The sequence below is a fragment of the Mauremys mutica genome, chromosome 2 (genome assembly GCF_020497125.1).
Source record: "Mauremys mutica isolate MM-2020 ecotype Southern chromosome 2, ASM2049712v1, whole genome shotgun sequence".
Classification (NCBI taxonomy): Eukaryota; Metazoa; Chordata; order Testudines; family Geoemydidae; genus Mauremys; species Mauremys mutica.
The window spans coordinates 46,003,476-46,028,648 of NC_059073.1; the positions used below are offsets into that span (position 1 = coordinate 46,003,476).

At 41.6% G+C, this 25,173-nt stretch overlaps 2 protein-coding genes and 1 long non-coding RNA gene across 7 annotated transcripts in view; 1 reads left to right on the forward strand and 2 right to left on the reverse strand.

Moving 5' to 3' along the window:
- CIBAR1 (CBY1 interacting BAR domain containing 1) overlaps positions 1-12,238 on the reverse strand; it is a 54,217-nt gene extending 41,979 nt beyond the window's left edge. The window contains exons 1-3 of one of the 4 annotated variants that reach the window (XM_045007978.1): positions 11,892-12,238; positions 7,285-7,519; positions 1,141-1,209 (exon numbers count right to left, since the gene is read on the reverse strand). In XM_045007978.1, the coding sequence (XP_044863913.1) occupies positions 1,141-1,209; positions 7,285-7,519; positions 11,892-12,130 (543 nt within the window). In that variant the 5' untranslated portion in view covers positions 12,131-12,238. The remainder of the gene's footprint in view (positions 1-1,140; positions 1,210-7,284; positions 7,520-11,891) is intronic. The other 3 variants (XM_045007979.1, XM_045007980.1, XM_045007981.1) reach the window with 3 other exon arrangements.
- LOC123365265 (40S ribosomal protein S16) lies at positions 4,248-4,787 on the reverse strand. The gene has a single exon (XM_045007982.1). It carries the CDS (start codon positions 4,741-4,743, stop codon positions 4,303-4,305), a length of 441 nt encoding a protein of 146 aa, XP_044863917.1. The 5' UTR covers positions 4,744-4,787; the 3' UTR covers positions 4,248-4,302.
- LOC123365266 overlaps positions 11,852-25,173 on the forward strand; it is a 57,233-nt gene continuing 43,911 nt past the window's right edge. Inside the window, exons 1-3 of one of the 2 annotated variants that reach the window (XR_006577508.1) lie at positions 11,852-12,043; positions 12,175-12,686; positions 24,241-24,298. This is a non-coding gene — a long non-coding RNA (uncharacterized LOC123365266). Of the gene's footprint in view, positions 12,687-24,240; positions 24,299-25,173 lie in introns of both variants that reach the window. The other variant, XR_006577507.1, reaches the window with a different exon arrangement.

Below are 25,173 nucleotides of genomic sequence, written 5' to 3' on the forward strand. Positions count from 1 at the left end.
CTTCCTGATCCACTTAAAAAGACAATGCACTTAAGAGTGGGTCAACTTACTTAAAGGGGCAGTGTGCATCTCTCTCTCTCTCTCTCCCACACACAAGGTGTGTGTCTGTCTCTGTCTGCTATGCTGTCTCCCCTCCCTCGCATTCATGCTGCCTTGTGTGAGAGGCTACATTAACAACAATGTGTTAACCCTTGAGGGCTCAGCCGAGTGCTAGTTCATCATTTAGCAGTAAGGCATTCCCTGGGAAAGATCCCTTCCTCTTTCACTCTCTAACTTCACCACCTCAAACAAGCTTCACAGTCATCATAGCTGTTTAAAATGTATACTGTGTGTATATTTATCTAATATATAGTTTTTTGTCTGGTGAAAAAAATTTCCCTGGAACCTAACCCCCCCCATTTACATTAATTCTTATGGGGAAATTGGATTTGCTTAACATCGTTTTGCTTAGTCACATTTTTCAGGAACATAACTACAAAGTCAGGCGAGGAGTTACTGTATTTCAAGTGAGGGTCTACTGGGATCAGGACTAGGCCTGATTGATGAAAGTCTTGAATAGCAGTGCACTGGAAGTAAATATAAAATCACAGCTGATAAAGTTTCCAGATGACACAAAGACTTGTTTTAATTCAAATTAAATTAGTTCAAATGTGAGGGGTTAATTCAATTAACACAGTAAAGTCTCTTTATTTCATATGTACAGAAATTTAGTTGTTGTCCTAAAGCATTTGCAAACAAGTTTTACATATCTCTTTAAAATAAAAATATACCAGGATTTACAGGGAATGCCATTTTGGAGTTCTGAGATGTGATATGATGGAGTTCTATTGCTTTTGCAAGTTGCTGTACATGCACACTATTCTACGTGTACTCTATAAGGCACTCCCTCCCCGCAGCTGGACACTGTTCTCTAGAGGATTGGACCCCCTCCTCTCAGCTGTTTCCTGAAGTGCATCTGTTTCACACGTTTCCAGCTGCAATGCCAATGTATTGTTGCGAGTTACACATCTATACATTTTTGTTGCAGTAATTATTTTTAATAAGAAAAGTTTAAATAATTTGGTATACTTAACAAGCTTCACAAAAATGGCTATAAGAATACACTAAATTTTGAGAGAAAATACACCATATAGTACCTACCCTTTTAAGTTTTACTATGGTCCCGTAACTTTTCAGAGGGTCAACAACTCTGGCTTCAAGCCTTTCAACCTGGAAAAAAGGTCAAGTTACCCAAGTCCTCTGCATATTAAATGTATTTTTAGAAAACTGATTGCTTTAAGAGTAGAGTAATGTTGATTCTATCCTACTAGGATTTTAACCACATTCACTGAAGAAACAGTGGTTGTGCGTGTATATATATATATATATATATATATATGTTGTGATGGACCAGGCCAGAAGCATATAAGAAGGCAGGTATATCAGCCTCAAAATGAGCAGGTCCCTGTTCCCTGGATAGCCAAACAAGGGCTACTCCAGGCCAATCAAGACACCTGAGGCCAATTTAACCAGTTAAGGTCATTAGGCTAATGCTGGCACCTGACCTCAATTAATTGACAAAGGGTCAGTTAAGGCTGATAGGCTAATGGAGACAGCTGGAACCAATTAAGGTCCCACTTATACTGCTTTAAAAGATCTCCTTTCCAGTTCTCTCCAGAGGAGCCCAGGTGAAAGGAGCTGGAGGAGAGGAAGCATTACTGAACCCTGAGGTAAGGGTGAAGCTTGGAAAAGGGGAGCACGAGGAAGTGGCCCAGGGAATCAAAGCAGCATCAGTGAAGGAGGGAAGCCGATAACAGCTGCTACCATTAGGGTCCCTGGGCTGGAACCCAGAGTAGAGGGCAGGCCCAGGTTCCCCACTTCCCCCCCAGCATGATCTACAGAGATCCCTTTGAAAGGGGAAACAGACTTTAGTCCAGGCAGGAGACCAAACAGTACCTACGGAGCTCTAAGGAGCAACAAAGACTGTGGGTATTCCACCTTCCCACCTCCCATACCAGCCTGTGATGAAAATAGCTCAATAAGTTGTAACCTCTGCCACCATACTGGGAGAGGGAGGTCATCTTGAGGACCTTAGTGAGCGAGCTTCTGAGGCCACTGTATCCGCCAGGAAGCGCGGAGCTTTGTCACAATATATTTTATATGTATTTATATAGGGAAATGCAGAACCAATAAAACTAATCAAGAAATAACTTGTCTTGATTAATCCCTAGTGTAACTTCTTTTATTTCAATGGCACGATACCAAATTAGGCTGGGAATTCTAAGAACTGACTACTGGAAATAAACAATGTTAAATCTCTCAAATTCTACAGCTTTTAATAGATTAAAAGTAAACATATTTGTTTTTAAATGTTAGATTATGATATAAAATTGTTTGCTCATTAATATGCTTTAAGAGTTGCAAAGCTCCAGATTCTTGAAAGCTATATACTAAAAATATCAGAAATATTATGCACATGTATGAAAGCATTCAGAAAAATTTACATTTGAGATTTTGTTTTAATACCTTCTACATGGAAAAACAGATGAAAACAGCTAGGCAGGTAATGGAGCTAAGACTATGCATGTCATACAATATTATGTCTGTTTTATTGTTACATTAGAACAGAAGTTGGCCCAATAAAAGATATTACCTCACCCACATTGTCTCTCTAATATCCTGGGATCAACATAGCTACAACATCACTGCATACAAAAAAATGGAAGTTATTGTTACCTTGTCCTTCCTCTCTCTCTGCTTCTACCACCCCTTTTGTCTTGCCTACCTATGAGTTTTTGAGGCTAAGGACTTTTTACTGAACGAATGTAGAACACATAGCATGCTAGTGCCCATAATAATAAAGTGTGTGACACTGGCAGCCAATCAATGAACTGCCATCCTTATTCAGTCATTTACAATTATGCCTTTCATCATACTATGCTTTCTTTTATATAGATATGCATCTCTTTTATAGGGGCACATTAACTTGTTAAGTAATATAAAAAGAGCTCTGTTGCTACACAGTTTATAAAGCAAAGTTCCAACTGCAATGAAGTCCAGTAAAGCTTTACAATTACACCTCTACCCGATATAACCCTGTCCTCGGGAGCCAAAAAATCTTACGGCATTACATCGAACGTGCTTTGATCCACTGGAGTGCACAGCCCCGCCCCCCCCCAGAGTACTACTTTACCATGTTATATTCGAATTCATGTTATATCGGGTCGCGTTATACCGGGGTAGAGGTGTACAAACAAAATAGGACCAACGATTTTAAAACCAGGGATCTTAAAAAGAAAATGTTGTGCTGAAAGAAAAAATGCCAGCCAAGTTAAAGTTAGGTTCCACAGAGGAAGAGAAATGTTGGGGAAAGACATGTTTCCTAATTATTAATAGACAAAGCTTAAGATCGAAATAAAAACTGCTTTACAAGGTACTTGACTGTGAAGGGTACTATCACTGATCACAATTGTTCCAAAATTCGACATGAGTTAAGCATTACATTAAGAACTGGACTTTTTAGAACCATAAATGTTTATCCTAATCTTTACAGAGCTAAATCTCATTATTTTTCTTCGCTGGCTTTTTATCTCCTGAATTTCCTCCCATCCTCTGCATGTTTTTCTAATCTTCCTCTTTTTTACTCAACAAAGAAACCAGATTTGAAACTGGAGACCTGCAACACTGGATGACAATAGCATGCTGAAATTAAAAGGCTCTTAAGCTAATATTCCTGGAACTTTTATGAATTAAAGAACTTCAAAATATTTTTAAGTACCTGGTGCTGTTGCTGAAGAATGAATGGAATCAGCAGTCCTTACGAGCTATTTCACTTGCTAGGTCTGACAAAATACATATGAAAGCTGCTGCATAAATTGATGCCCACAAAGAGGAGTAGGGGAATGGAGACAGAGAGACAGATGGATAACAAGAGATGGAACTTATGTAGCTATTCCCTGTTCTCTTTTTTACCCTTTTATCTATACTGTCTTTGACCCCCCACCCTAATTAATTGTTGGAATGGTGGAAAATGGCTTGACTGAATGGCCACATTTTTAAAAGTATCTAGGTGCCTAAAGATGCAGAAACATGTGCCTAGTAGATGTGGAGAACTTGGAGGGCTACTGATTTTTTTTTTTTTTTAATAATATGCACAACTGTTTCCCTTCTCCCGTTATATAGTTACTCAGCAGGCATGAAGGGGTTAATTTCTTTCTTGAAACAAAACAAGCAGTACAGTGACTTTTTTTTTTTTTAGAAACTTGAAATATTTATTAACTTTTCCTCATATTTATTGCAAGATACAAGGGTAAAGAATAATTTTTAACGGTAAGACTTCTGGTAGCGTGCACGGGCACCAGGTCCACCAAACTTCTTGGACTCGCAACGACGAGGATCTGCAACCAGTAAGGTCCTATCATACTGGATTAAGATGTCCTTGATTTCCTTCTTGGAAGCTTCATCAACATACTTCTGATAATAAGCCACCAATGCTTTGGAAATAGATTGACGGATTGCGTAGATTTGTGCTACATGGCCGCCACCCTTAACACGGACTCTGATGTCAACACCAGCAAAGCGTTCCTTGCCCAGGAGAAGAACAGGTTCAAGCAATTTGTACTGCAGGGTTCTAGGCTCTATCATTTCCAGGGGTCTTCCATTCACTTTAATGAGACCATTTCCTCTCTTGCAGTGAGCAACAGCAGTAGCTGTTTTCTTCCGCCCGAAGACCTGGACGCTCTGCAGGGGCCCCTTGGCCGGCATGGCTCCTCCTTCCGCCAGCGACAACAGCAGCAGCAAAAGAGACTGCAGGGAAGTTGCCTAGCTTGAATGAAGTAACTATCAGGAACTAAAATCACTGGGGGGTAGTTAATGCAAAACCTTTGACAGATAAACATGTCTGGAGTGGAGAAATACCACCTTCTGGAGGAAATTGGCTATACTTGTTTTGACTGGGTTCAAGAAGCCCAGGAAACAAAGTGTTATATCAAGTGACCAGCCTGATATAGAAGAGGAGTCATTTTCTCTTGGTACGTCCAGACTACCCGCCGTATCGGTGGGTACCAATCGATTTTTCGGGGATCGATGAACGCGCTCCCGTCGACTCTGGAACTCCACCGGAGCGAGTGGCGGTAGCGGAGTCGACATGGGGAGCCACGGACGTCGATCTCGCGCCGTGAGGACCCGAGGTAAATCGATCTAAGATACTTCGACTTCAGCTACACTATTCACGTAGCTGAAGTTGCGTATCTTAGATCGATACCCCCCCCCAGTGTAGACCAGCCATCTCAATGGAAGAACTGATATGACACTGAACAACAGGCACAGACCCTGCAGAAAGGGTTTGAAGGACTGAAACTGACCAGGGTCCTGTATGGTAGAGAAGTATTATGCGGTAAGCATGCAATAAACTATTTATTGTTTTATGGTATATTTTCTCTGTAAAGCTTTTGTTCTAAACAAACTGGCTGGTCACTGGCCTATCCTGTCATTACCTCAGGGAGAGAACAGGACAGCGAGTTCTGAACTAGTCTCCAACTTGTTAAGATGATCACAGTGAATTGCAGGAGGAATTACAGCCTAAATACCTGATCTGGAGTGAGAGGAAAGTGAGTTCCCACCCTGACACAAGTGACAGATAGGACCTGAGTGGGGTTCCCTCAAGGAAATCAAGGGGGCAGAAGTGCAATTACCTTGGGAACTGTGACAACAAGATTCTCAAGAGTGCCTAGATGCCTAACTCATTAAAATCAATGGGAGTTAGGCATCTATGTGCTTCCAAAAATCCCACTAGGCACCTACCTGCATCTCTAGATGCCTAAATACCCTTAAAAATCTGGCCCTAAATACATAGTGAAAGGACCAGATATAGCACTTTTATTTTCAACTGCCCTTTCTGAGTAACAAGGGCTGAACCTCTTAAAGGTGAGCTTCAAAAGAAAAAAGGGGATTTATGATTTTTTCTTAATGTATACAGATGACTTGAAAGGCTTCTTTGGTTTTTTTGGTTTTTTTCTACTTCCTTTTTTCTTTATAAAAATAGCAAGGTCAACGATTGCATTCCCCCTTTCAGTTAGCGTACTCCTTGGTGACTCAAATGTGAAGTAGGAACCTTCTGAGCTCTTTAGTGAAGGGGTGAGAGGTATCCTTAATAAACTCCCAAAAGTTTTAGTTAAATAGGTGTTACCTTAAAATAGAATTTTAAACAAGCTGAATAAAAATCCATTGCATTCTAATTATGCCCCAATCCTGCAATTAGATTCATGTGGCTGGATTCTTGCACACGTGTAGAGACTCACTGAAGTCAGTGGAGCTCCATGCTAGTACCAGGGTTGACCCTTGCAGATCCCACTGCAGGATCAACACCTCTCTTCCTTGATACATTTGATGTCATAAACTCACCCATTTTCCAGCTGTCTACAATAATTTATAACAAAGTGAACAATATCTGAATTCTAATTCAAAATATGAGCAAAAAAACAACAACTTTAAAACACACTGAGGCTTTTTTACATATTATAATGAATGGAGAACATCCCCATCCCAATAAATAGATGGCCACTTTTTCTCTTTCGCATGTTACCTTTTAACATCAAAATAAGCTTTGTTTAGAGTGATCTTAAAATCATGAACCAAACTCATCTAGTTAAAATGGCCTATTTCAGGACAGTGTCAAACTATTCTTAGGGCCCCGATCCTGCAAAAAAAAAAAAATTATCTATTTAACTTGACTCAGATGAGTCATCACATTGAAATCAAAGAGACTATTCACGTGCAAAAAGTTAATCATCTGCATAATTCTTTTCAAGAGTCTAATTTTGGGAGTACAAAACATAATAATTTAACATGGAAAAAAGAAACACAAATAACATTTAATAGATTTTGCAGAAGAAATGACTTACAGTATCTTTCCAGTTTCCAGAAGACAGCCCAAGTCACAAAACCAAAAAACAAATATTTATTAAGCATAATCTATAGCTCTCCTCATCTCCACTGAAGACCTGTTATCTGTCCCTCATTCTTCAAAACCTGTGAGAAGCTACTCAGGGGGACTATTCACAAGGCACCAAGTTAAGCATGTTGCATAAGGCATTTCACAATTGGGGCCTAGGTCTGCAGAAAGGTCACTAGTAGGGTAAACTATGAAAGTTGGTGGGGCTTATTTTGCTTTGTTCCTAACATATTTGTTACTAATGCATTTAAAAATGGTTTCTCTCAGTCATAAGAGAACCAAGGTATACATTATGATAATCGTATTAAAAAGATAAGTTTGCAAGCACAACATGCACAGCTTTAATTCTATACCTCTGCTTGGCGATAATCCTGAAGTTTGGAAAATTCATCTGCAAAATTTTTCAATCCAAGTTTTAAGCTTGGTGTCTCTGTAGCTGCATATGCATATATTTCATTTACTAGAAGGTCTGCTTTGTCTCGTAGTCTAGCAGTTTTACGTACATATGCAGCAAATATTTGGCACAATTCACCAAAATGTTTTTCCACATTTGAAACAGCCTCTCGTACTTGTCTAGTTTGATTGTCCCTAGAAACCAAGGAAAAATGAAAAACAAGCAAAAAAACCAACATGATTACAATACATACAGATTAAACAGGTTTGACAGTACTGTCATCACTATACCATAAATATTTCAAATTGGTCATTTTACTTCTGGGCAAAATGGAAATTTATTAGAGGAAAATTATACTTAATATTCTGATGTTGTGTTTGCTTATCTAAAAAAGACAAATAAAATAATAAAAAAGTGAGATTTATATTTTAGCCTAAGACTCACCAAACTGAACTTTAAAAAGTAAAAATGCAGTAACAGAAGAGCCAAACCAGATATATCTATATATTTGAGAAAATCTTCATAAAATTCCTATGCAGTTAGGTGCTCTGGAAATCTCAATAGCTATCTATCTGCATCTTTAGACACCTACATACATTTAAAAATCTGTCCCAGAGAAATGAAAGCCCCTGCAGACACTTACACACAAGCTTAAATTTAAGCATGAGTGGTCTCACTTAACTTAGTTGCCTAAGACTGACAGGAAGTCTGTGGAAGAGCCAGGAACAGAACCCAGGCCCCCTGAATCCTAGTCCAGGACCATAACCACAAAACCACCCCAATCTTTTAAGATATAAAAATCCCCAATACATTAATGTGTGACTGTTAAACCGTTATTAGAAATTACATCAAGTCTCTGAATGTCTATCTGTCACTGGGTAGTAGAACAAGTTATTGGAATGGATGGATGGATGGATGGATGGAAACACTTTTTTCATCTGTAGCTCGCAAAGCCCTTTTCAAAGAATCCAAGTATCCATATCCCCATTTTACAGATGGAAAAACTGAGGCACAAAGTGGTGAATTGATTTATCCTAACTCACACACAGCAAGTATGTGACTGGGAACAAAAAGCCAGGTCTCCTGATTCACAGTCTAGTGATCTTTCCTTGGAATCCACTCAAAAGTGCCAGTGTGCATTGGTTTTGAAAGTAAAGTTCTGTAATTATAGAAGTAAACAAAGTCTATCAGATTCAGGAACTCATTTTTTCCCCTGAAGTCCTCAATATCAACTCCACAGTTAGGCTCATTTCAATTTTTCAAAGTGCAAGTTTAAAAAATTTGTTAGGCATGACAACAAATACTGAATACAAACAAAATTACAGCACTTATGTAAAGATCCATCTTTATTATCGTCTGATGTAAATCCATTCAGTATTTTAGAAGTCTCTGTGACTTAAAGGACATAATCAATTAAAAAACCCGAACACCTCACTTGTCTGAATTTTTTGTAAACTTCCAAATGTTATACCTAATTTACTATAACTGAAAGAATAAAGAGTTTTTCCCCTTGTTTTTTTAACTTTATTCAATTGACAACAGTTTGTGTATAGTCATTTTCAATGTTTCTTTTGTATTGTTAGTCTGTTTCTCCTCTTTTAACGCAGGTTTTTCACACAGCAGCAGAGGAGAAAAAGTATTTTAAAACAGGGAAATAGAAACGTAAACCCCACAAAAATCAGCAGTGAGACATTGAGGCAGGCATATTACCAGAAAACAACTTGACTTTTATTGGGTACTGCGCAGACATAGGGCTCTGCTCATGTTGATTGCAGGATCAGGGCCTTAATTTGAATGGTTCTAACTTTCACAAGAGGTAAATAAAATCTAGCACAAACAAAACAACAAATAAAAAGCCTAATTGTAAGAAATATTAACAGTGCTATCTCCATCACAATAGCAAACAAAGGAAGTATTAACTGTGCAATACCAACAACATAAAATGTTGCAGGGTAAAACACTGGTGCATAAAATTTTATGTGAGCCCTTTGGTTAGGTGGGTTGGTGGGAGGAGGGATATTTACAGAAAAATATGCCTGCCCAATGGAACTCAAATACTATATGCTCCAATAGAGCTTAGGAAGTCCTTGAAGCAGGTATCTTCTCTACCTAACATCTTTAGAGTTCACAGGTATGGTCTTGTGAAACAGGGCGGGTTGTCAAAAACATGCAAGGTAAATTTTCACATATCAACATCTTTGATTGAATGTATTAACCGTAAGGGTAAAATTATATATATGTAAATTACTTTAATTGGTTATATTTTGCTTTTTATATGAGTACGAATTTTAATACTAATACAATAGCTATGTATTTGATAAGAATTTTATTAATTAATTCAGAAACTCAAGCTAATGATGGGTTATGAATGGGACTTAAATTTCAACTTCCAACCAAACACCAGCATATTTTATACCAGGGATCGGCAACCTTTGGCATGTGGCCCATCAGAGAAATCTGCTGGCATGCTGGGACGGTTTGTTTACCTACAGCGTCCACATGTTCGGCTGATCGCAGCTCCCACTGGCCACGGTTTGCCGTTCCAGGCCAATGGGGGCTGCAGGAAGTGGCAGCCAGCACATCCCTCAGCCCATGCCGCTTCCCGCAGCCCCCATTGGCCTGGAACGGCGAGCCGTGGCCAGTGGGAGATGTGATTTGTTGAATCTGCGAACGCTGCAGGTAAACAAACCGTTCTGGCCCACCAGCGGATTTCCCTGACGGGCTGCGTGCCAAAGGTTGCCAATCCCTGGTTTATAATAATTAATCTTCTTAAACCATTCCACATATTCAAGTCAAGGCTTATTCGGTTGGCATTAATATTTTGCTTGATACTTAGGTCTCCTCCTATCTGTTTAATGAGTGCCTTCAGTTGACGGTCTCACCTCTGCTGGTCCTACATATCACTATACAGTAGCACTTCAATGCTACTGGCAACATAATTCTACTGCTGCTGAAGTTCATATGATTCTCAATGGATTCATTCCATTGCTTGGTGCCCACAACAATATGCTACAGATCCAATTCTGCAAATATTAACTACCAGTTGCAGAGTACTGTAAGAAGTCCCAATGGCCCCAACAAAACTGCTCAAATATTGTGCTTGCTAGGGTATGGAAGATCAGGCCCTATATTATTAACAACACAGGACAAGATCCTTAGCCTTGGTATTTGCTCACATCTCACTTATTTCGAGGAAAAATTTAAAACTTCTTTCATTTGTGTAAGTTGCGATTCTAACAGCCTGAAATGATCCTGGCTCTTAATTTTGACCAGTCACCAACCTTCCAAACTCAAAAAAATCCAAGCAAATTCAATACTTCAAGACCAAAGTATTGCCTTACAGTCTATATTTTCTTGACAAGGCAGATATGTGAAAATACATGCTGAAAATGAACGTGTGTTATCCTAAGTCTTTCAGAAGAAAATACCATTGCAGAGGAAAATCAGTTTGTTACCTCAAAGTAAGCAGGCACAATTTGAGGTAAGGAGGTTGTTTTCTTTTAAAGACAAATACCAGGGGATAGTCTCCTAGCTCCCAGCTCAAATCTGCTACCATCTAAATAAGGAATATTTCACAAACTGAGTGAAAATATAAAAACTCATTGAAAAGCCCATCATAAAAATCTTTCTTCCACAATTAACACTAATCTAAAAATAATCTCCAATGTGGGGTCCCTCCCCTCCCCTCTCCTATTGAACCATCTGACACTTACATATAACCACCACCTCCCCCCCATAAAGTAAGGAGAGGGAACCTAAGACAGGTCAGCCCAAACATTCAACTTTGTGCCTACAGTTTCCCCATGTGAACAGCATTCAATTCTGAGAGATAGGAATTACATTTCCTTAAAGGAAGGTGTGAAAAGGTTAGTTTGTTTTTTAAAATGCTACTTCCAGGCCACAAAAGGATGGACAGCACAAGGCTTGATTATATTAGCAACTACTCTTCATTTTATCCCAGAATACTAAACTTTTAAATACATTTTGTTGCCTAGTCTTTATAGCAATGGGCACAGTATGAAATGGCTTAAAACAGACAGCTGGGATGAGCGGAACGAGATTGGTCATGTATAGGTGCAGATAACTTTTTTATTGGAATAGAGCCGGCTTTATTTTCACTTTGAACAGCCTGTGTTACCCCACCCAAACTATTTTATTTAGATTTTTAAAAACTATTTTTGGCAGCCACCCCCAATTAAAAGACAACATAAAGACTGGATTCATCGCCTTTAGACAAATATAAAGCAGCTAATCTAAAGACAATAAACCCAGCACCCCCAAACCTCAGGGCTCCCTGTCTCAAAAGCCTGGGGCTGATGGGTAACAAATCAGGACGGGGGGAGCCAAACCCTCCCTCCTTCCCTCTCCCCCAAGCCTAGCCACAAATAACAAGGAGGGACTCTGCCCCCTCTCCCACCTCAATAGCAGGGGCTCCCGCCCCTCCTCCCACTAACGGGACTCCGTCTGCCTGCCCCCCTCCCCGCGCTCCAACAGCCCAGACCGCTCGGCCAGACGCGGGCGGGGAAGCGCCCTTCTAGGCCTCCGGGGCAGGGGCACCGCACTTACCTGGCGTCCAGCCCGCGGCCCAGCATCATGATGGCGGCCGGGAGGGAAGGGGAGCCGCGGCGCACGCTCCGCTTACACCCAGTTCCCATGGACACCGAGCGCCGCCCACGGCCCGGGCTGCTGAGCCTGGCCCTCCCCCAACGCCTTTCTGGGTAAGAGTAAAACTGAAGGATGCCAAGACTCGTTGCCTCCCAGCCAGTCCCCTGTGTAAGACGGAAAGGACGATTCTGTATCCTCATAATGACAACTTCTACCCGCCGGTCACATTCGTCTCTTTTTCTAGGGCTGAGGACAAGGAGGCTCAGACATCCCGCTGTATTCCTCCCGAGTACAGAGAGACTGCAGCATTCCTGGGCAAGAGATACACAGCTGTAGGTATCTGATCTCTACTGAGGACCGTCTAACCCCGAGTTTAGAAATGTTCTCATCACGAGGCCTCACATACACTCTTATCCAAAGCCCATTGAAGTCAAAGAAAGATTCCCACTGACTGGACTAGGATTTTTGAATCAGACCCATACCCTGGACATCGAACAACATGGGAGATACGATCCCCTTGAGGGATGCTAGGAGTCTTTCAGCAATGGGAAACAGTTGTCCATCATCGCAGACTGGAACCCCTTGTGTGCAAGCCTCAAGCACACAAACCAGAAATCATTTCAGCCATCACTGAAGTGCAACCACCTCTGGACTGGAATGTAGCAGCATTTCAGTAGTTAGCATATCCTGGATATATATGTAGAACATCACTGCAACATACAACCACCTTCATTTCAGATAATGTAATAGGCCAAGGTGCGTTACTACAAATTGATCCACATGGACACAGAGGTCCATCTGCAAGGATTAGCTTGTATTATCAGGGTCTTATATAGTATTGGTCTGTTGTATACATGTTGGCCTGACCCAGCACACATTGTTTTTATGTTTTATAACTTTATAAGAATGTTCTTATTTCAGGTTGAATTATTTTTTTTAAATTTGCAGAAGTTTTCTTACATATTCTCTTACATTCTTTAAGTTTATTATTATTCTATTTGCAGATGCAGCTATGCCAGCAACCTCTTCATCTTTCTATCAAATTTGAGGCACATCGATTACAGTAGTATTGTAGGTGCCTGACATTCTTAAAATGAGCATAAAAATGTAATTCCAGGTGAACTCTGCTATTGCCATTCTAGCTTCAACAACTTCTATGTTGGTTTTTAAAAATACCCTCCCCGCTCCCAGCTCTTTCCCCTTTATTTTTGTTCATTTTTTGAGAAGACGACCCTACAGTTCCCTTGCTTGAACCAGGGGTCTCGATCAGCTCTATTTCTGTCTTTTTTTCCTCAAGATCAAGAGACAGGTTCTGGGAGCAATTATCTGCTAATGTAGCAGTTATCAGTTCCAGGTTCAGGGTTGTGACGGGGTCCCCAGGGTGCAACGTGGACTGTGGGACTGTTGAGCCCTCTATCCCACCAACTTGGGCTGCCTCAGTAGAAAGACTCCAGCCAATTGCCCCCAGCTCCCCAGTTTTGCACCCTGGGACTGTACTGTCTTACACTGCTCAAGGCTCTCTTGGGAGTGCAAGTTCATTAAGTAGTTCACCTCTCCCTCAGTGTGGAGTGGACACACACTAGCCTTTGTAAACTGACCTGAGATTTCCAAAGCACTTCAACCAAAACACACTATTTTAAGTAAAATATAAAACAGATGTATCAACTGTAGAAAGATAGATTTTAAGTGATTGTAAATGGTAGGCATAAAGGTCAGAGATAGCTACCTTAAGAAAATAAAAAGTAAACACGCTTGCTAAATCCTAAATTTTTAGGCTAAGCAAAAATTGAATCACACAGCTTTTCTCATCTTGATAGATGGTACAAGCAGGTTGCAGTTCCTTAATCCACATGCCAGGACTAACTTCCAGCCAGGGACCAATTTTCCCCAGTTCAAAGTCTTTTTCCTCCAGACTTTATTGTTGAGATGGGAAAAAGGGAGGAGAAAAAGGCCAAGTGATGATGTCACTGTCTCTCTTTTATACTTTCTTCCAGTTTGCTGGAAAGAGCTTTGCTGTGACATGGGTGAGTCTGCGCCCAGGGCATATGTGCCTCCTCTTCTGTAGGATAGTGGATTGTGTCTGGATGAGCCATTAATGCTGGCTATTGATGGCTACTCTTTTGTTGTAACTGAAAGGCTGGTTGTGGGTGTTCCCAGCCTTACAACACATTTCAGTAATACTTCATAACTTCACGTACAATGATAGTACATACAATCCAACAAAATATTAATGTTCAACAGATCAAGACTCTTCAAATGATACCTCACAAGGCATGCATTGTATAATTCACAGTGATGAATATGAGGGCTCCAGGGTGCTACTTTGAGGTATAAAGTATCACAAGAGTGTTTTATTTAAAAACGAGTTAATTAGAAAAAAATAACATAAGAATGGCTATATTGGGGCAGCTCAAAGGTCCATCTAGCCCAGTATCCTATCTTCCCATAGTGGTCAATGAGGGAATGAACAGAACAGGTAATCATCAGGTGATCCATCCCCTGTCGCCCATTCTCAGCTTCAGGCAAACAGAGGTTAGGGACACCATCCCTGCCCATCGTGGCTAATAGCCATTGATGGACCCATGCTCCATGAAACATCTAGTTCTTTTTTGAACCCTGTTATAGTCTTGGCCTTCACAACATCCTCTGGCACGGCGTTCCACAGGTTGACTGCGTTGTGTGAAAAAATACTTCCTTTTGTTTGTTTTAAACCTGCTGCCTATGGAAATTTTGCCATGAAAGTAGGAATAGAATTTGACCCTACTGCAATATTTTATCTCTTTCCCCAGCAGTAGTATCCTGTTCCCAAAAAAATGCTGTATCATATCATATCATACTAACTTTTGTAACATTAAATCAATATTTCCTGAAGTTGAAGTGCTAGCTTAAAATGGGATAATGCCAAAGATATTGGTATGTGATAACAGCCACCACTTGGTGGCATCTAGTACATACTTTATTTATCTAAAAACTGTGCCTTTGTAGATTGGAAAATCTTGTAAACTCATGCTTGGGCGTTTTTTATGGATACTGAAAACTGCTAAACTTAAACTACTCTTGGTTATTTTGTTTAGGACTTGAAATAGAGCAGTCTTCAAATATATAAAAGGTTGTCATATAGAGCAGGGGTCCCCAACCCCCGGTCCGCGGCCCGGTACCGGTCCACGGCCTCTTAGAAACTGGGCCGCGAACCGACCCAGTGGACCGGGAGGTCTACCCGAGCCGCGGGACGAGCGCTCCCTCCGCAGTCATGCCTGCGGGAGGTCCGCTGCTCCCGGGGCTCCGGTAGACCTCCCGCAGGCATGACTGCGGACGGTTCGCTGGTCGCACGGCTCAGCTGGACCGCCCGCAGGCACGCCTGCGGGAGGTCCACCGGCTCCGCTTGAGCTGCCGCAGCCGTGCCTGCGGGCGGTCCAGCTGAGCCGCGCGACCAGCGAACCGTCCGCAGTCATGCCTGCGGCAGCTCAACCAGAGCCGGTGGACCTCCCGCAGGCACGCCTGCGGGCGGTCCGGCTGAGCCGCAGGACGAGCGCTCCCGACCGGTCCCTGGTCCTCAAAAGGTTGGGGACCCCTGATATAGAGGATTGTGATCAGCTGTTCTCCATGTCTGCCGATGGTAGGGTAAAAAGTAATCAGCTTATTCTGCAGCAAAGGAAATTTAGGTTAGAGAGTAGGAAAATCTTTATAACTATAAGCATAATTAATGGCATAGGTATCACAACACTTGTCTCAAACCCAGGCTCACAGGGTTATTGGGAAACAATCTTAACTGTCATGCAATACCAAATTATTGAATTACAGTGGAATTTAGACTTGGGTAAACCAGCTTCTAAGGTTCCATGACCTGCTTCCTGATCGGCCAAATAGTCTTGACCCTGATTACCTGGTGACCGTATATAAACTTCCCGCTTCCTTTCTGGCCTTGTTTGAGCAAGTCTGTGCTGGTTGTTTCTTGGACCCTGTTTGACTCTGCCTTGCTATACGTTCCCCTTGGATTGGATCTCCTGGCTATCACACCTGTGATAAATGAAAGGTGTGGGGGGTGGGTAACTCCCTTTTATGGACACCCAGTCAGCCATAAAATCCCACTTAGTAGTTGTTCTCTACTTGCTTGACTTGTAAAGGATTAAAAAGTTTCCCTGCTTAGGTAAAAGGGAGTGGGCACCTGACCAAAAGAGCCAATGGGAAAGCTAGAACTTTTTTAAATTGGGAAAAAACTTCCCCTTTGTTTGTCTGTTGTTGTTCTTGGGAAGAAGCAGAGACAGGGCTGGAACTAAGCTGTAAGAAGCTTGGGGCCAGGTATGAAAAGTCATCTGAATCATACCTAGAAACTACTTACCTGAAGCCCCCAGATATGTAAGTAGATCAGGAAATGTCTAGGAAGACGCAATTAGGGTTATCGCTTTTATATCTTTTTATGGCTTGTGGACTCCTCTGTGCTAACCCCAAATGCTTTTGTTTTGCTTGCAACCTTTAAGCTGGACCTCAAGACAGTTCTTCTTAATGCTTAATCCTTGTAAGTCGTTTTTTTGTTTTGTTTTGTTTGTTTTTAAATCTAGTAATAGCCTGAGTTTCCAGATGTATTTTCTCTCTTTTTGTTTTTGTGTACTAAGAGGCTTGTCCACATTTTGTTTAATTAGCTGGTGGCAACAGGTAATTTCCTTTGTTTTCTTTCTCAGCTCTTCCCTGGGAGGCAGGTGGGGGGTGAAAGGGCTTGAGGGTACCCCACAGGAAGGAATTCCCAAGTGCACTTCCCTGGGTCCAAAGGGTTTTTTTTGCACTCGAGTGGTGGCAGCATCTACGCATCGAAGGTCAGAGGGAAGCTGTAACCTTGGGAGTTTAATACAAGCCTGGAGTGGCCAGTGTTAATTTTTAGAATCCTTGCGGGCCCCCACCTTCTGCACTCATAGTGCCAGAGTGGGGAATCATCCTTGACAGGACCGCTTGTGTGAACTCTGACTACTGATCTGGACTGCCCTTTGACCCATCTAATCCTTAGGCATTACAGTTTGCTCAGGCCACCTGTGGCGTCTGCTTAAAGAATCCTTGACACCATTTGGCCCTACCCTCTTCAGTGTTGAGTGACATAGCCAATTAGGCTCAATTGAGAGTCTTTGTTTTTGGTCAGTGATTACTAGAGCTCAGTCACTGATGAGCTGGTCTCAGAGCTAACCTTTAGGCCTAGTGTGGGGACAATGTTGCAGTGAAAACAGTGCAGTTGCTGTAGTAGCTGTGAGGTTCCCTGCTACCCAGTGAAATCACTAAGAGCTGGGCTAAGCAGTGGAACTTCAGAACACTGCATTACAGAAGTGGCAGTGAGTGGTAGCGAAAACAGCAGCAGCAAGCAGCCAGCGGTGGCAGCAGAGACAATGGCAGAGATAGCAGCAGCAGATATAAGCAGTCACAGAGGTGTGTGGCAGGTGAACCCACATGAATACCCTCTCTGAATTCTGAGTCTTTGCTGATCAAAGACAACCAGCTGTGAATAGGATGCAGTGGAGGGAAAAGGGAATGACATGTTAAAGGGACATTTATTTATTGGACTTTCACACTGCAAATGGGAAACTGAGGCAAAGGACACTGCCCAGTGTACTGTGGGGCGGGTGTTTGCTTATGATTACATACTTTTGAATGTGGTTGTGGTGTTTTCTCAAATTAATGCTAGATTCCTTTCCCTTCTAATAAAAGCTTTCTTTTGTTATACACAGACTCAATGCTTATGAGAAGGGATGTATTGCCTCTTAGAAGTGCACAGGGGTGAGGTTTAGTTTTCCCAGAATACTGAATGGGGGCTTGCACTAGTTTTGTTTCGTATTGTTAAGAGGAACCCCTAGATATTGAACCCAGCCCTTGTTGCTTGCCTCCACTTTCCAGAAGACTTACATAAGCATCAAGCTGGAGTCAGTCTAGCTAAAATAAGCAGGAACAAATTGGTAGGAACAATGGACAAGATCAACCTGGAAAGTAGAGATCAGGTTATACATGGACAGAGTATGCTACACAAGGATTGGTTCCTGAAAAGTAACCAAGACAATCATGAAGCACATGTTGCAGTGTATAGTCAGGAATGCAGATGTTACTAAAGATGTATAGAGGGAAGGGTTTTGCTATGTAATTTTGGATTTGTGATGGCAAAATAATTTGTGGCTTTTACTGTGGCAGCATGGGCCATGTGGCTTCTGTTTACCCAGACCAGGCCCTGAACTGAGTGGCTTTGGGAAAATGCCCCTGCCTAGCTTTGCTAATGGGGGTTGAGCTTGGATAACATAGGAAACCTAACTCGGCAAGTCCTTCCAGGCATCCTCCCCACCTCCTGAAGATCATCCCTTCACCTACAGTTGTAGCTACAACTCTGACTTTAGGGCTCCAGACATGTTTCTTCCCTCCAGTGGACTTTCCTTTCCAGTGGGGCAGAGAATAATTTCATGGATGCCACCGTAGCCCACGTACTTGGTGTCCCCATACAATCAAAGACCACTTCTGATCTGGTTGAGACAGTTGATGGCCGCCTCTGGTCAGGAATCAGGAAACTCCAGCTCTGGAAGCAGTAATTGGGGAACACCATGAATTCTTTCAGTTCAGCCTAATCCAATCCTGACACTCTCCTTCCAAGGGATACTTGAAATCCCTGGCTGGCCAAGCGTGACCCAAGTATCACCTGGCAATGGTACATAGTGATATTTAGCTCAGAGTACTGCCAAACCAACTGCCTTTTGGCTCCCAGACCAGAGTTCCTGGGATTCCCAGTCAGGCACCACACTTGGATTTTGCCTAGAAGTTCCTAACCTCTGATACCAAACCCTCACCTGAAAGTACACAGAGAGACTGACTCCTTCATCATTATGAAGTCTGTTAGTCTATAAAGTGCCACAGGACTCTTTGCTGCTTTTACAGATCCAGACTAACACAGCTACCCCTCTGATACTTCATCATTATGAGCATACTCGTCACCCCAGGAAAACCCTTGTCTGGAAGCTTTTTGCCTATGCCATGATGTCATAGGTTTTCTCCCCCACTTGGAGCTTTTGGGTTCCAAGATGGGGACCTGCATGGACTTCTCTAAACTAAAATCCTAGTTTAGATCTGGTTCTCGCTGCCACCAGTCAGTTTTAAGTGTCTGACACACTCCCTGTTCACCCAAAAACTTCCCCTGGGGAACACAGATTCAAACCTGAATCTCAACACAAAGGGAAAGAAACCATTTCCCTCCTCCCCTCTCCTAGTGCTTAGGAGAGATACCTGATTCAAACTCCTTGAATCAACCAAAGAGGGATTCACTTTTCCCCCTCCCCTTCCCCTGAAAATCCAAACAAGGGAAGAAATCAATCAAGTTCTAAAAAGAAAAGATTTTATTAAAGAAAGAAAAAAAAGTACACTATCTCTGTATTACCAGGATGCAAAAATACAGGGTCTAACTTATAAAAACTGGAGAGACTTCCCCTCCCTCCTCCTCAGCATAATCAAAGTAACAGCAAACAGAAATAAGGATTCCTTCAGCAAACACACAATTGCAAATATAGAAAGCAACTCAAAAGACTAATCCGCCTTTTTAACTAATACTTACGATACTGGATAGTAGGAAATACTCCAGGAGAACTTGGAGACATGTCTGGCCTCTCTTAGATCCAAAGAGAGCACACAGAGCAAACAAGGAACACAGACAAAGCCTTCCCTCCACAGAGATTTGAAATTATCTTGTACCTGATTGGTCCTCTGGTCAGGTGTTCCTCAGGTACTGCTTGTTAATCCTTTACAGGTAAAAGAGACCTTAATCCTTAACTAACTGTTTATGACATGCCCCCCAAATCGCAGACAGTGGGGGAACCACACTGGTGGTGATTTCCTCCTAGAACTTTAAAATAAACAGATTAATAAAACACATGCACTATTACATATATTACTAAGTATGTAAACAACAAGATTTTTCACATTTCAAGAACACTTTTTAACCATGTGACCGGACATACTTGGCAACGTCCTTGCCCATCCCCTCCCAGTGGAAGGACTTCCCCAACCTGTCCTTGGTTCTGTTTACCCCAGAATGACCACTGGGATGTTATGGGCCAAGATTAAGAGCTTGTTCCGGTACTTAGTTGGAACTACCAACTGTTTTTGAGGATGCTCAGCCAGATAAAAGCCAAACATGTTGATCATTCTTGTGGCCAAAACTGTGGTCTGATGTTCAGGCTTATGTCGGATCATATGACACCTGCACCCATATAAAGTGACCTCAAACTAAATCCTTCAGAATGCTAATACATGCTGAGACCTCTGCAAGGCCTTGAGGCCAGATCACCACGGGCTTCACTGTCTAACTCTCTAAATCCAAGGGTTGCTGTTGCTGTACCATCTTGACAGTGATGGATCAGCTTACAAAGATGGCACTTTTTATCCCCTGCACATAACTCACCCTGCTGAGGACACCACTGCTTCCTCATCTCCCATGATTTCTGCATCCACAGCCTCTTGGACCACACTACTTTAAACAGGGGACCCCAGATTGTGTCATGGTTTAGAAGGAGGTGTTGCACTTACTAGAAGTGTCTTAATATATCTACTGAACTACCTATCATTCGCGAACATGGCCAACCAGAAAGGATGAACCAAGTACTAGAATAGTAACTAGGGTGCTTCACAAATTTCCACCAAGATGACAGATTCCATGTGGAATTTGCATATAATAATGAGGACCACACCTCTAGATGAGTCCATATTTTGGCTATCTATGATTTTCATCTGTTTTCATCCTCTACTTCCCACAGCACCCACTGTTTCTGCAGCAATGGACCCGGTATACCACAAACCCAAGGGGAGCTAAAGTGACATCTTGATGTAGCCAAGACAACACAAGCGTTATGCTGACTGCCACCAACAGCAAAGTCCCACTTTTTTTGCTGTGGGACAGAAGGTGGAGCTTTTGGTCAAACACCTCAAGACAGGCTGACTCATCTGCAAACTAGACCACCAGTATGTGGGTCCTTACCAAATCTGCAGACAAATCAATCCATGAACCTTCAAGCTTTGGCTTGCCTGATCCCTCAAGCTGCATTCTGTATTTATGCTTTCCTCCTGAAATCATTGTCTGATAATTCCTTCCCTAATAAAACACAACCCTTCCCTCCCCCTCCAGTTCAGATTCAAGGGCAAGAAAAAGTATTTTGTCCACAAGATTATAGATTCCCAGATATGATGAGGGAAGCTGTGGTACCGCCATTGATTGGGAAGGCTACGGGGCCGAGGAGCAGACCCGGGAACCAGATCACCTTGTACATGCCCCTGAAAAAGTCAGTGCCTTCCGTAGGGCACACCCAGCTAAACCCAGAGCTCTGGCATGCCAAGGTCACTGCAAGGGGCGGGTGGGAGGGAGAAAGGTGATAACAGGACGCTGGAGTAATGGGGTCCACTTGCCATTGGGGCACTTCCTTGTGGCTCCATCTGAGAATTAGGTCCTTTCATGTCTGACACCTCCCTTCCAACAACTGTTTGCACTGCATCCCCCCACCCCTTACTCGCCAGGATTCGCAGTGCTTCTTCTTTGTGACTCAGCCCTAAATCCAAGTCACTGTATATTCCTCCCCTTCTGGGGTATCAAAGTGCCACTAGATCAGCTGTCCGCATGCCATTCCAGACAGTCTTCTGCTCCAAGGTCAGGTCTTGTGCCACTTACATTGATGTAAACCAGGCAGTAATTCCAGTGAAGTCAAATCAAGAAAAAATAGTATAAAACTGATGTATGAGGAGAATGAGCCTCCCCATCTACTGGCAATTGATGCCATGCTCGCCTGCAACCAAGCTTTTAAAGTGGGTGACTAGTCAATAGCTGGGTAAATGCTTGGAACTTCTGATTCAACTTTTCAAAGGAAGCACTAAACAGAATGGCTCTGGGAGATATGGAACATTAGCATTGCTACTAACACTGTGGTTAGTATTAGAGAAGTTAGGAGAAAACACGTTCCAGATATACAAGGAGGAGTCCGGAGACACCTTAAAGACTATCTGAAGAAGTGGGCTTTTTTACCCGTGAAAGCTTATGCCAAAATAAATCTGTTAGTCTTTAAGGTGCCAACCAGCTCCTCTTTGTTTTTGTGGATACAGACTAACATGGCTACTCCTCTGATACTTTGCTCCGGGTATGGTGACCAAAAAATTGCAAATGGCACAATAACTTTCTTGACTTCTCAGGAGTAAAAAAACCTTTGGATTTAAGGCTGCAATAGCATTCTCAGTTTTGCCACCTTGTGTGACTGTTTTATGAATGGATATGAGCCAAGATTTTTCCAAAGTGGCTTCTGAATTTGGATGCTTCAGATTTTTGTTGCCCAACTTCAGACAACCCAAAGAGGCCTGATTTTTCAGAAGGCGGGTCCCCAGCACATCCTGAAATTCAGGTTGGACATACAAAAATGCAGGCATCCCAAATCACTAGTCTCTTTTGGAATATTTTGGCCACCAAATCTATTGTTCACTATATGATCACGTAACTCAGATAATACAGAGATGAGCATGGTATAAAGGCTTAGATAAATAGCAACTGGCAGTTCTGGCTACTGGGACAGTACACCTCTACCTCGATATAATGCTGTCCTTGGGACCCAAAAAATCTTACCGCGTTATAGGTGAAACTGCATTATATTGAACTTGATTTGATCCGCCAGAGCGCGCAGCCCCACACCCCCGGAGCGCTGCTTTATCGCGTTGTATCCGAATTCGTGTTATATAGGGTGGTGTTATAATGGGGTAGAGGTGTATTTGTATTCTTGAAAATTGCAGCTGTAACTTTTCAATTTGTGTTGATAGCATGATAATAAACATTTCCCTTATGAAAAATCTTTATATCATTGCCACTTGGTGGCTAGGACACTGGAGTGGGACTCAGGAGACCTGGGTTCTAGTCCTGGCTCCATCATTGGAATGCCGGGTGATCTTGGGCAAATGACTTCCTCTCTGTGCTTCAGTTTCCCCATAATTAAAATGAGAATAGTGATACTGACCTCTGTAAAAGTGCTTTAAAATTTATTGCTGAAAAGTGCTATATTAGAGGTAGGTGGTATTAATAATATTAACGATTGCAAGATAATTAAGATTATATCAGGGTTTTTATTTTAAGCACCCATTTTCACACCCAAATCTCCCTTTAACTTTTGCCCAGAGATGAGGGGGGTTTGTTTTTAAATTTGAAGACAATCCCATTAGCCATTCTTGGGTATTTGAAAAGTTGGCAAGAATCAGATACTTTTCCAGCATTTTATTTTTTTTCTCATTAATAACTTAAACAACTGAACAAAATCCCTCCAAACCCGACATGCAATTAGACCTTACTGAGGAGTAGGCCCCTAATTAGGTTTGGAGAGGGAGAATAAAACATAAAAAAGTTACATGGGATTGAAAAATCACTTCTAGTTCTGAGCATGCTGAGTTAACATCTGGTAATTTTAGCAGAGCCTAAGAAAGCCCTTTTCTTTTTTGTATCATCACAATGCACCTAGATGGCATGACATGCCCAGGAGCTGTAGCTAAGTGTGTGGTTTATAAAAATAAAGACCACCTGGTGCTCAGAATAGGCTAATATTCCCTGGAAAACAAGCCCCTTTTACAAAAAAAATGTCCCTAAGCAAAATTTTTCTTGGAAGTTGTCTAACTTTTGATTTTGCAATGAAGTGTGCAGTTTTAATTATGAGTAAGTTTTTAAATTTATTTTGGGTTTTTGTGGGCCTTCTCTGCAATGAGGGGAACAAGCACGGCTTTGGGATGTAAAATGGCATCAAATACCAGCAAATAATCTAGAATTAGACAGTCACACTTGTTACTGCAGCAAGAGCTTTTGAATAAACTCGACGGAACAAATTGAATAAAAAAATAAATCTCGATGTAACCTCTTACTGCCATTACTCCCTCTTCATCCTCTTTCTCCCTTCACCCTTCTAACCAATTAACTTCTGCAAATGTATTTTAAAGAGGTGGCAACATATTTTTTCACACTGGGTCAAATTTTCCCTTTAATTACACCTTTGCAACCCTGTTGAGGTCACTGAGTTTACACAGGTGTAACTAAGGGAAAACTATTGCTTATTGTTCCCAGGAGAAATAATGAAGGAGGTACCTCAAGAACTGACACCACAATATCAGGATTAACCATTTATGTAACCTGATTCCTGGAAGCAGATTTGTGTGCAATAATTCCAATAGTGACACAAAGTAACATGATCTGCTGTAGGTTACCAGATTACCATGAATATGTTACCAAAATACTATGAACCTGTAATTCTGGGATAACCCACATTTTATCACATTTATATGTTTCTTCTTCTAGGGCCCTGATCCAACATCCAGTGAAGTCAAAGGAAAGTAGCAGTGGATGAACTTCACAAGTTAGTTTCTTTAACTTAAAAGTTTTATATATTGCATTGTAACTCTTACTATTTATCCAGAGTACTTAAAAACAATGAACATTTCCATATTGTTTTGCATTGTCATATGTATTTTCATTTAAACTCAGATGGTTGTCTAAAGATGGCAAGAGTGTTGCATAGAAGTAGAGTATATGCAGTAATCTACTTCTAGAGGGCAGCAAATGACTGCTTTTCAGCAATAAGAGAAAATACAAAATTCAGATAATGCATTGCTAGCAACCCAAGGGCCTAATCCAGCTCCCATTGTAGTCAGTGGGAACAGGATCAGGCCTCTACTGCTTCCTTTCTCTCACCCCCTCATTTTTATTTTAAGTGAACAAGTGCTGCCTATCAAATAAATTAGACCCCTATTATCAATCTTTTCCTTGTTGTTTGAATGGCGTGAAATGAACTATAGATACAAACATCATGTTTCCTATTAACATTTTGAGGACACAATTCAGTTATGGAAAAAAGTATATGACATAATTGTAGTAGTATTTATCTAAATATCGGGTCAATAGTTTTCTTTTTTATTTTGTTGTGGCATTTAATGGAATGTGAGTGACTTTTTCTTTCTGCCCACACATTGTGACTAAGGATCAGAGTAGAAGTGGGGGTGCTCTCTCTTATGAAAATAAATGCAGATCACTTCACAAATAGGGTTTAATGCAACCAAAAGGGAGACAGAAGATAAACAAAAGATCCACTTATAATACATTAAATTTAATTTATATATAGGTATTTCTATAGCTCTCTTCACTAAAGCATCTGAATATCCACTGTTTTTAAAAATGTACTCATCCCGTGAGCTTTCCAGGATCAAGTTTACAAAGTTTTGTAATGCTGGGAAT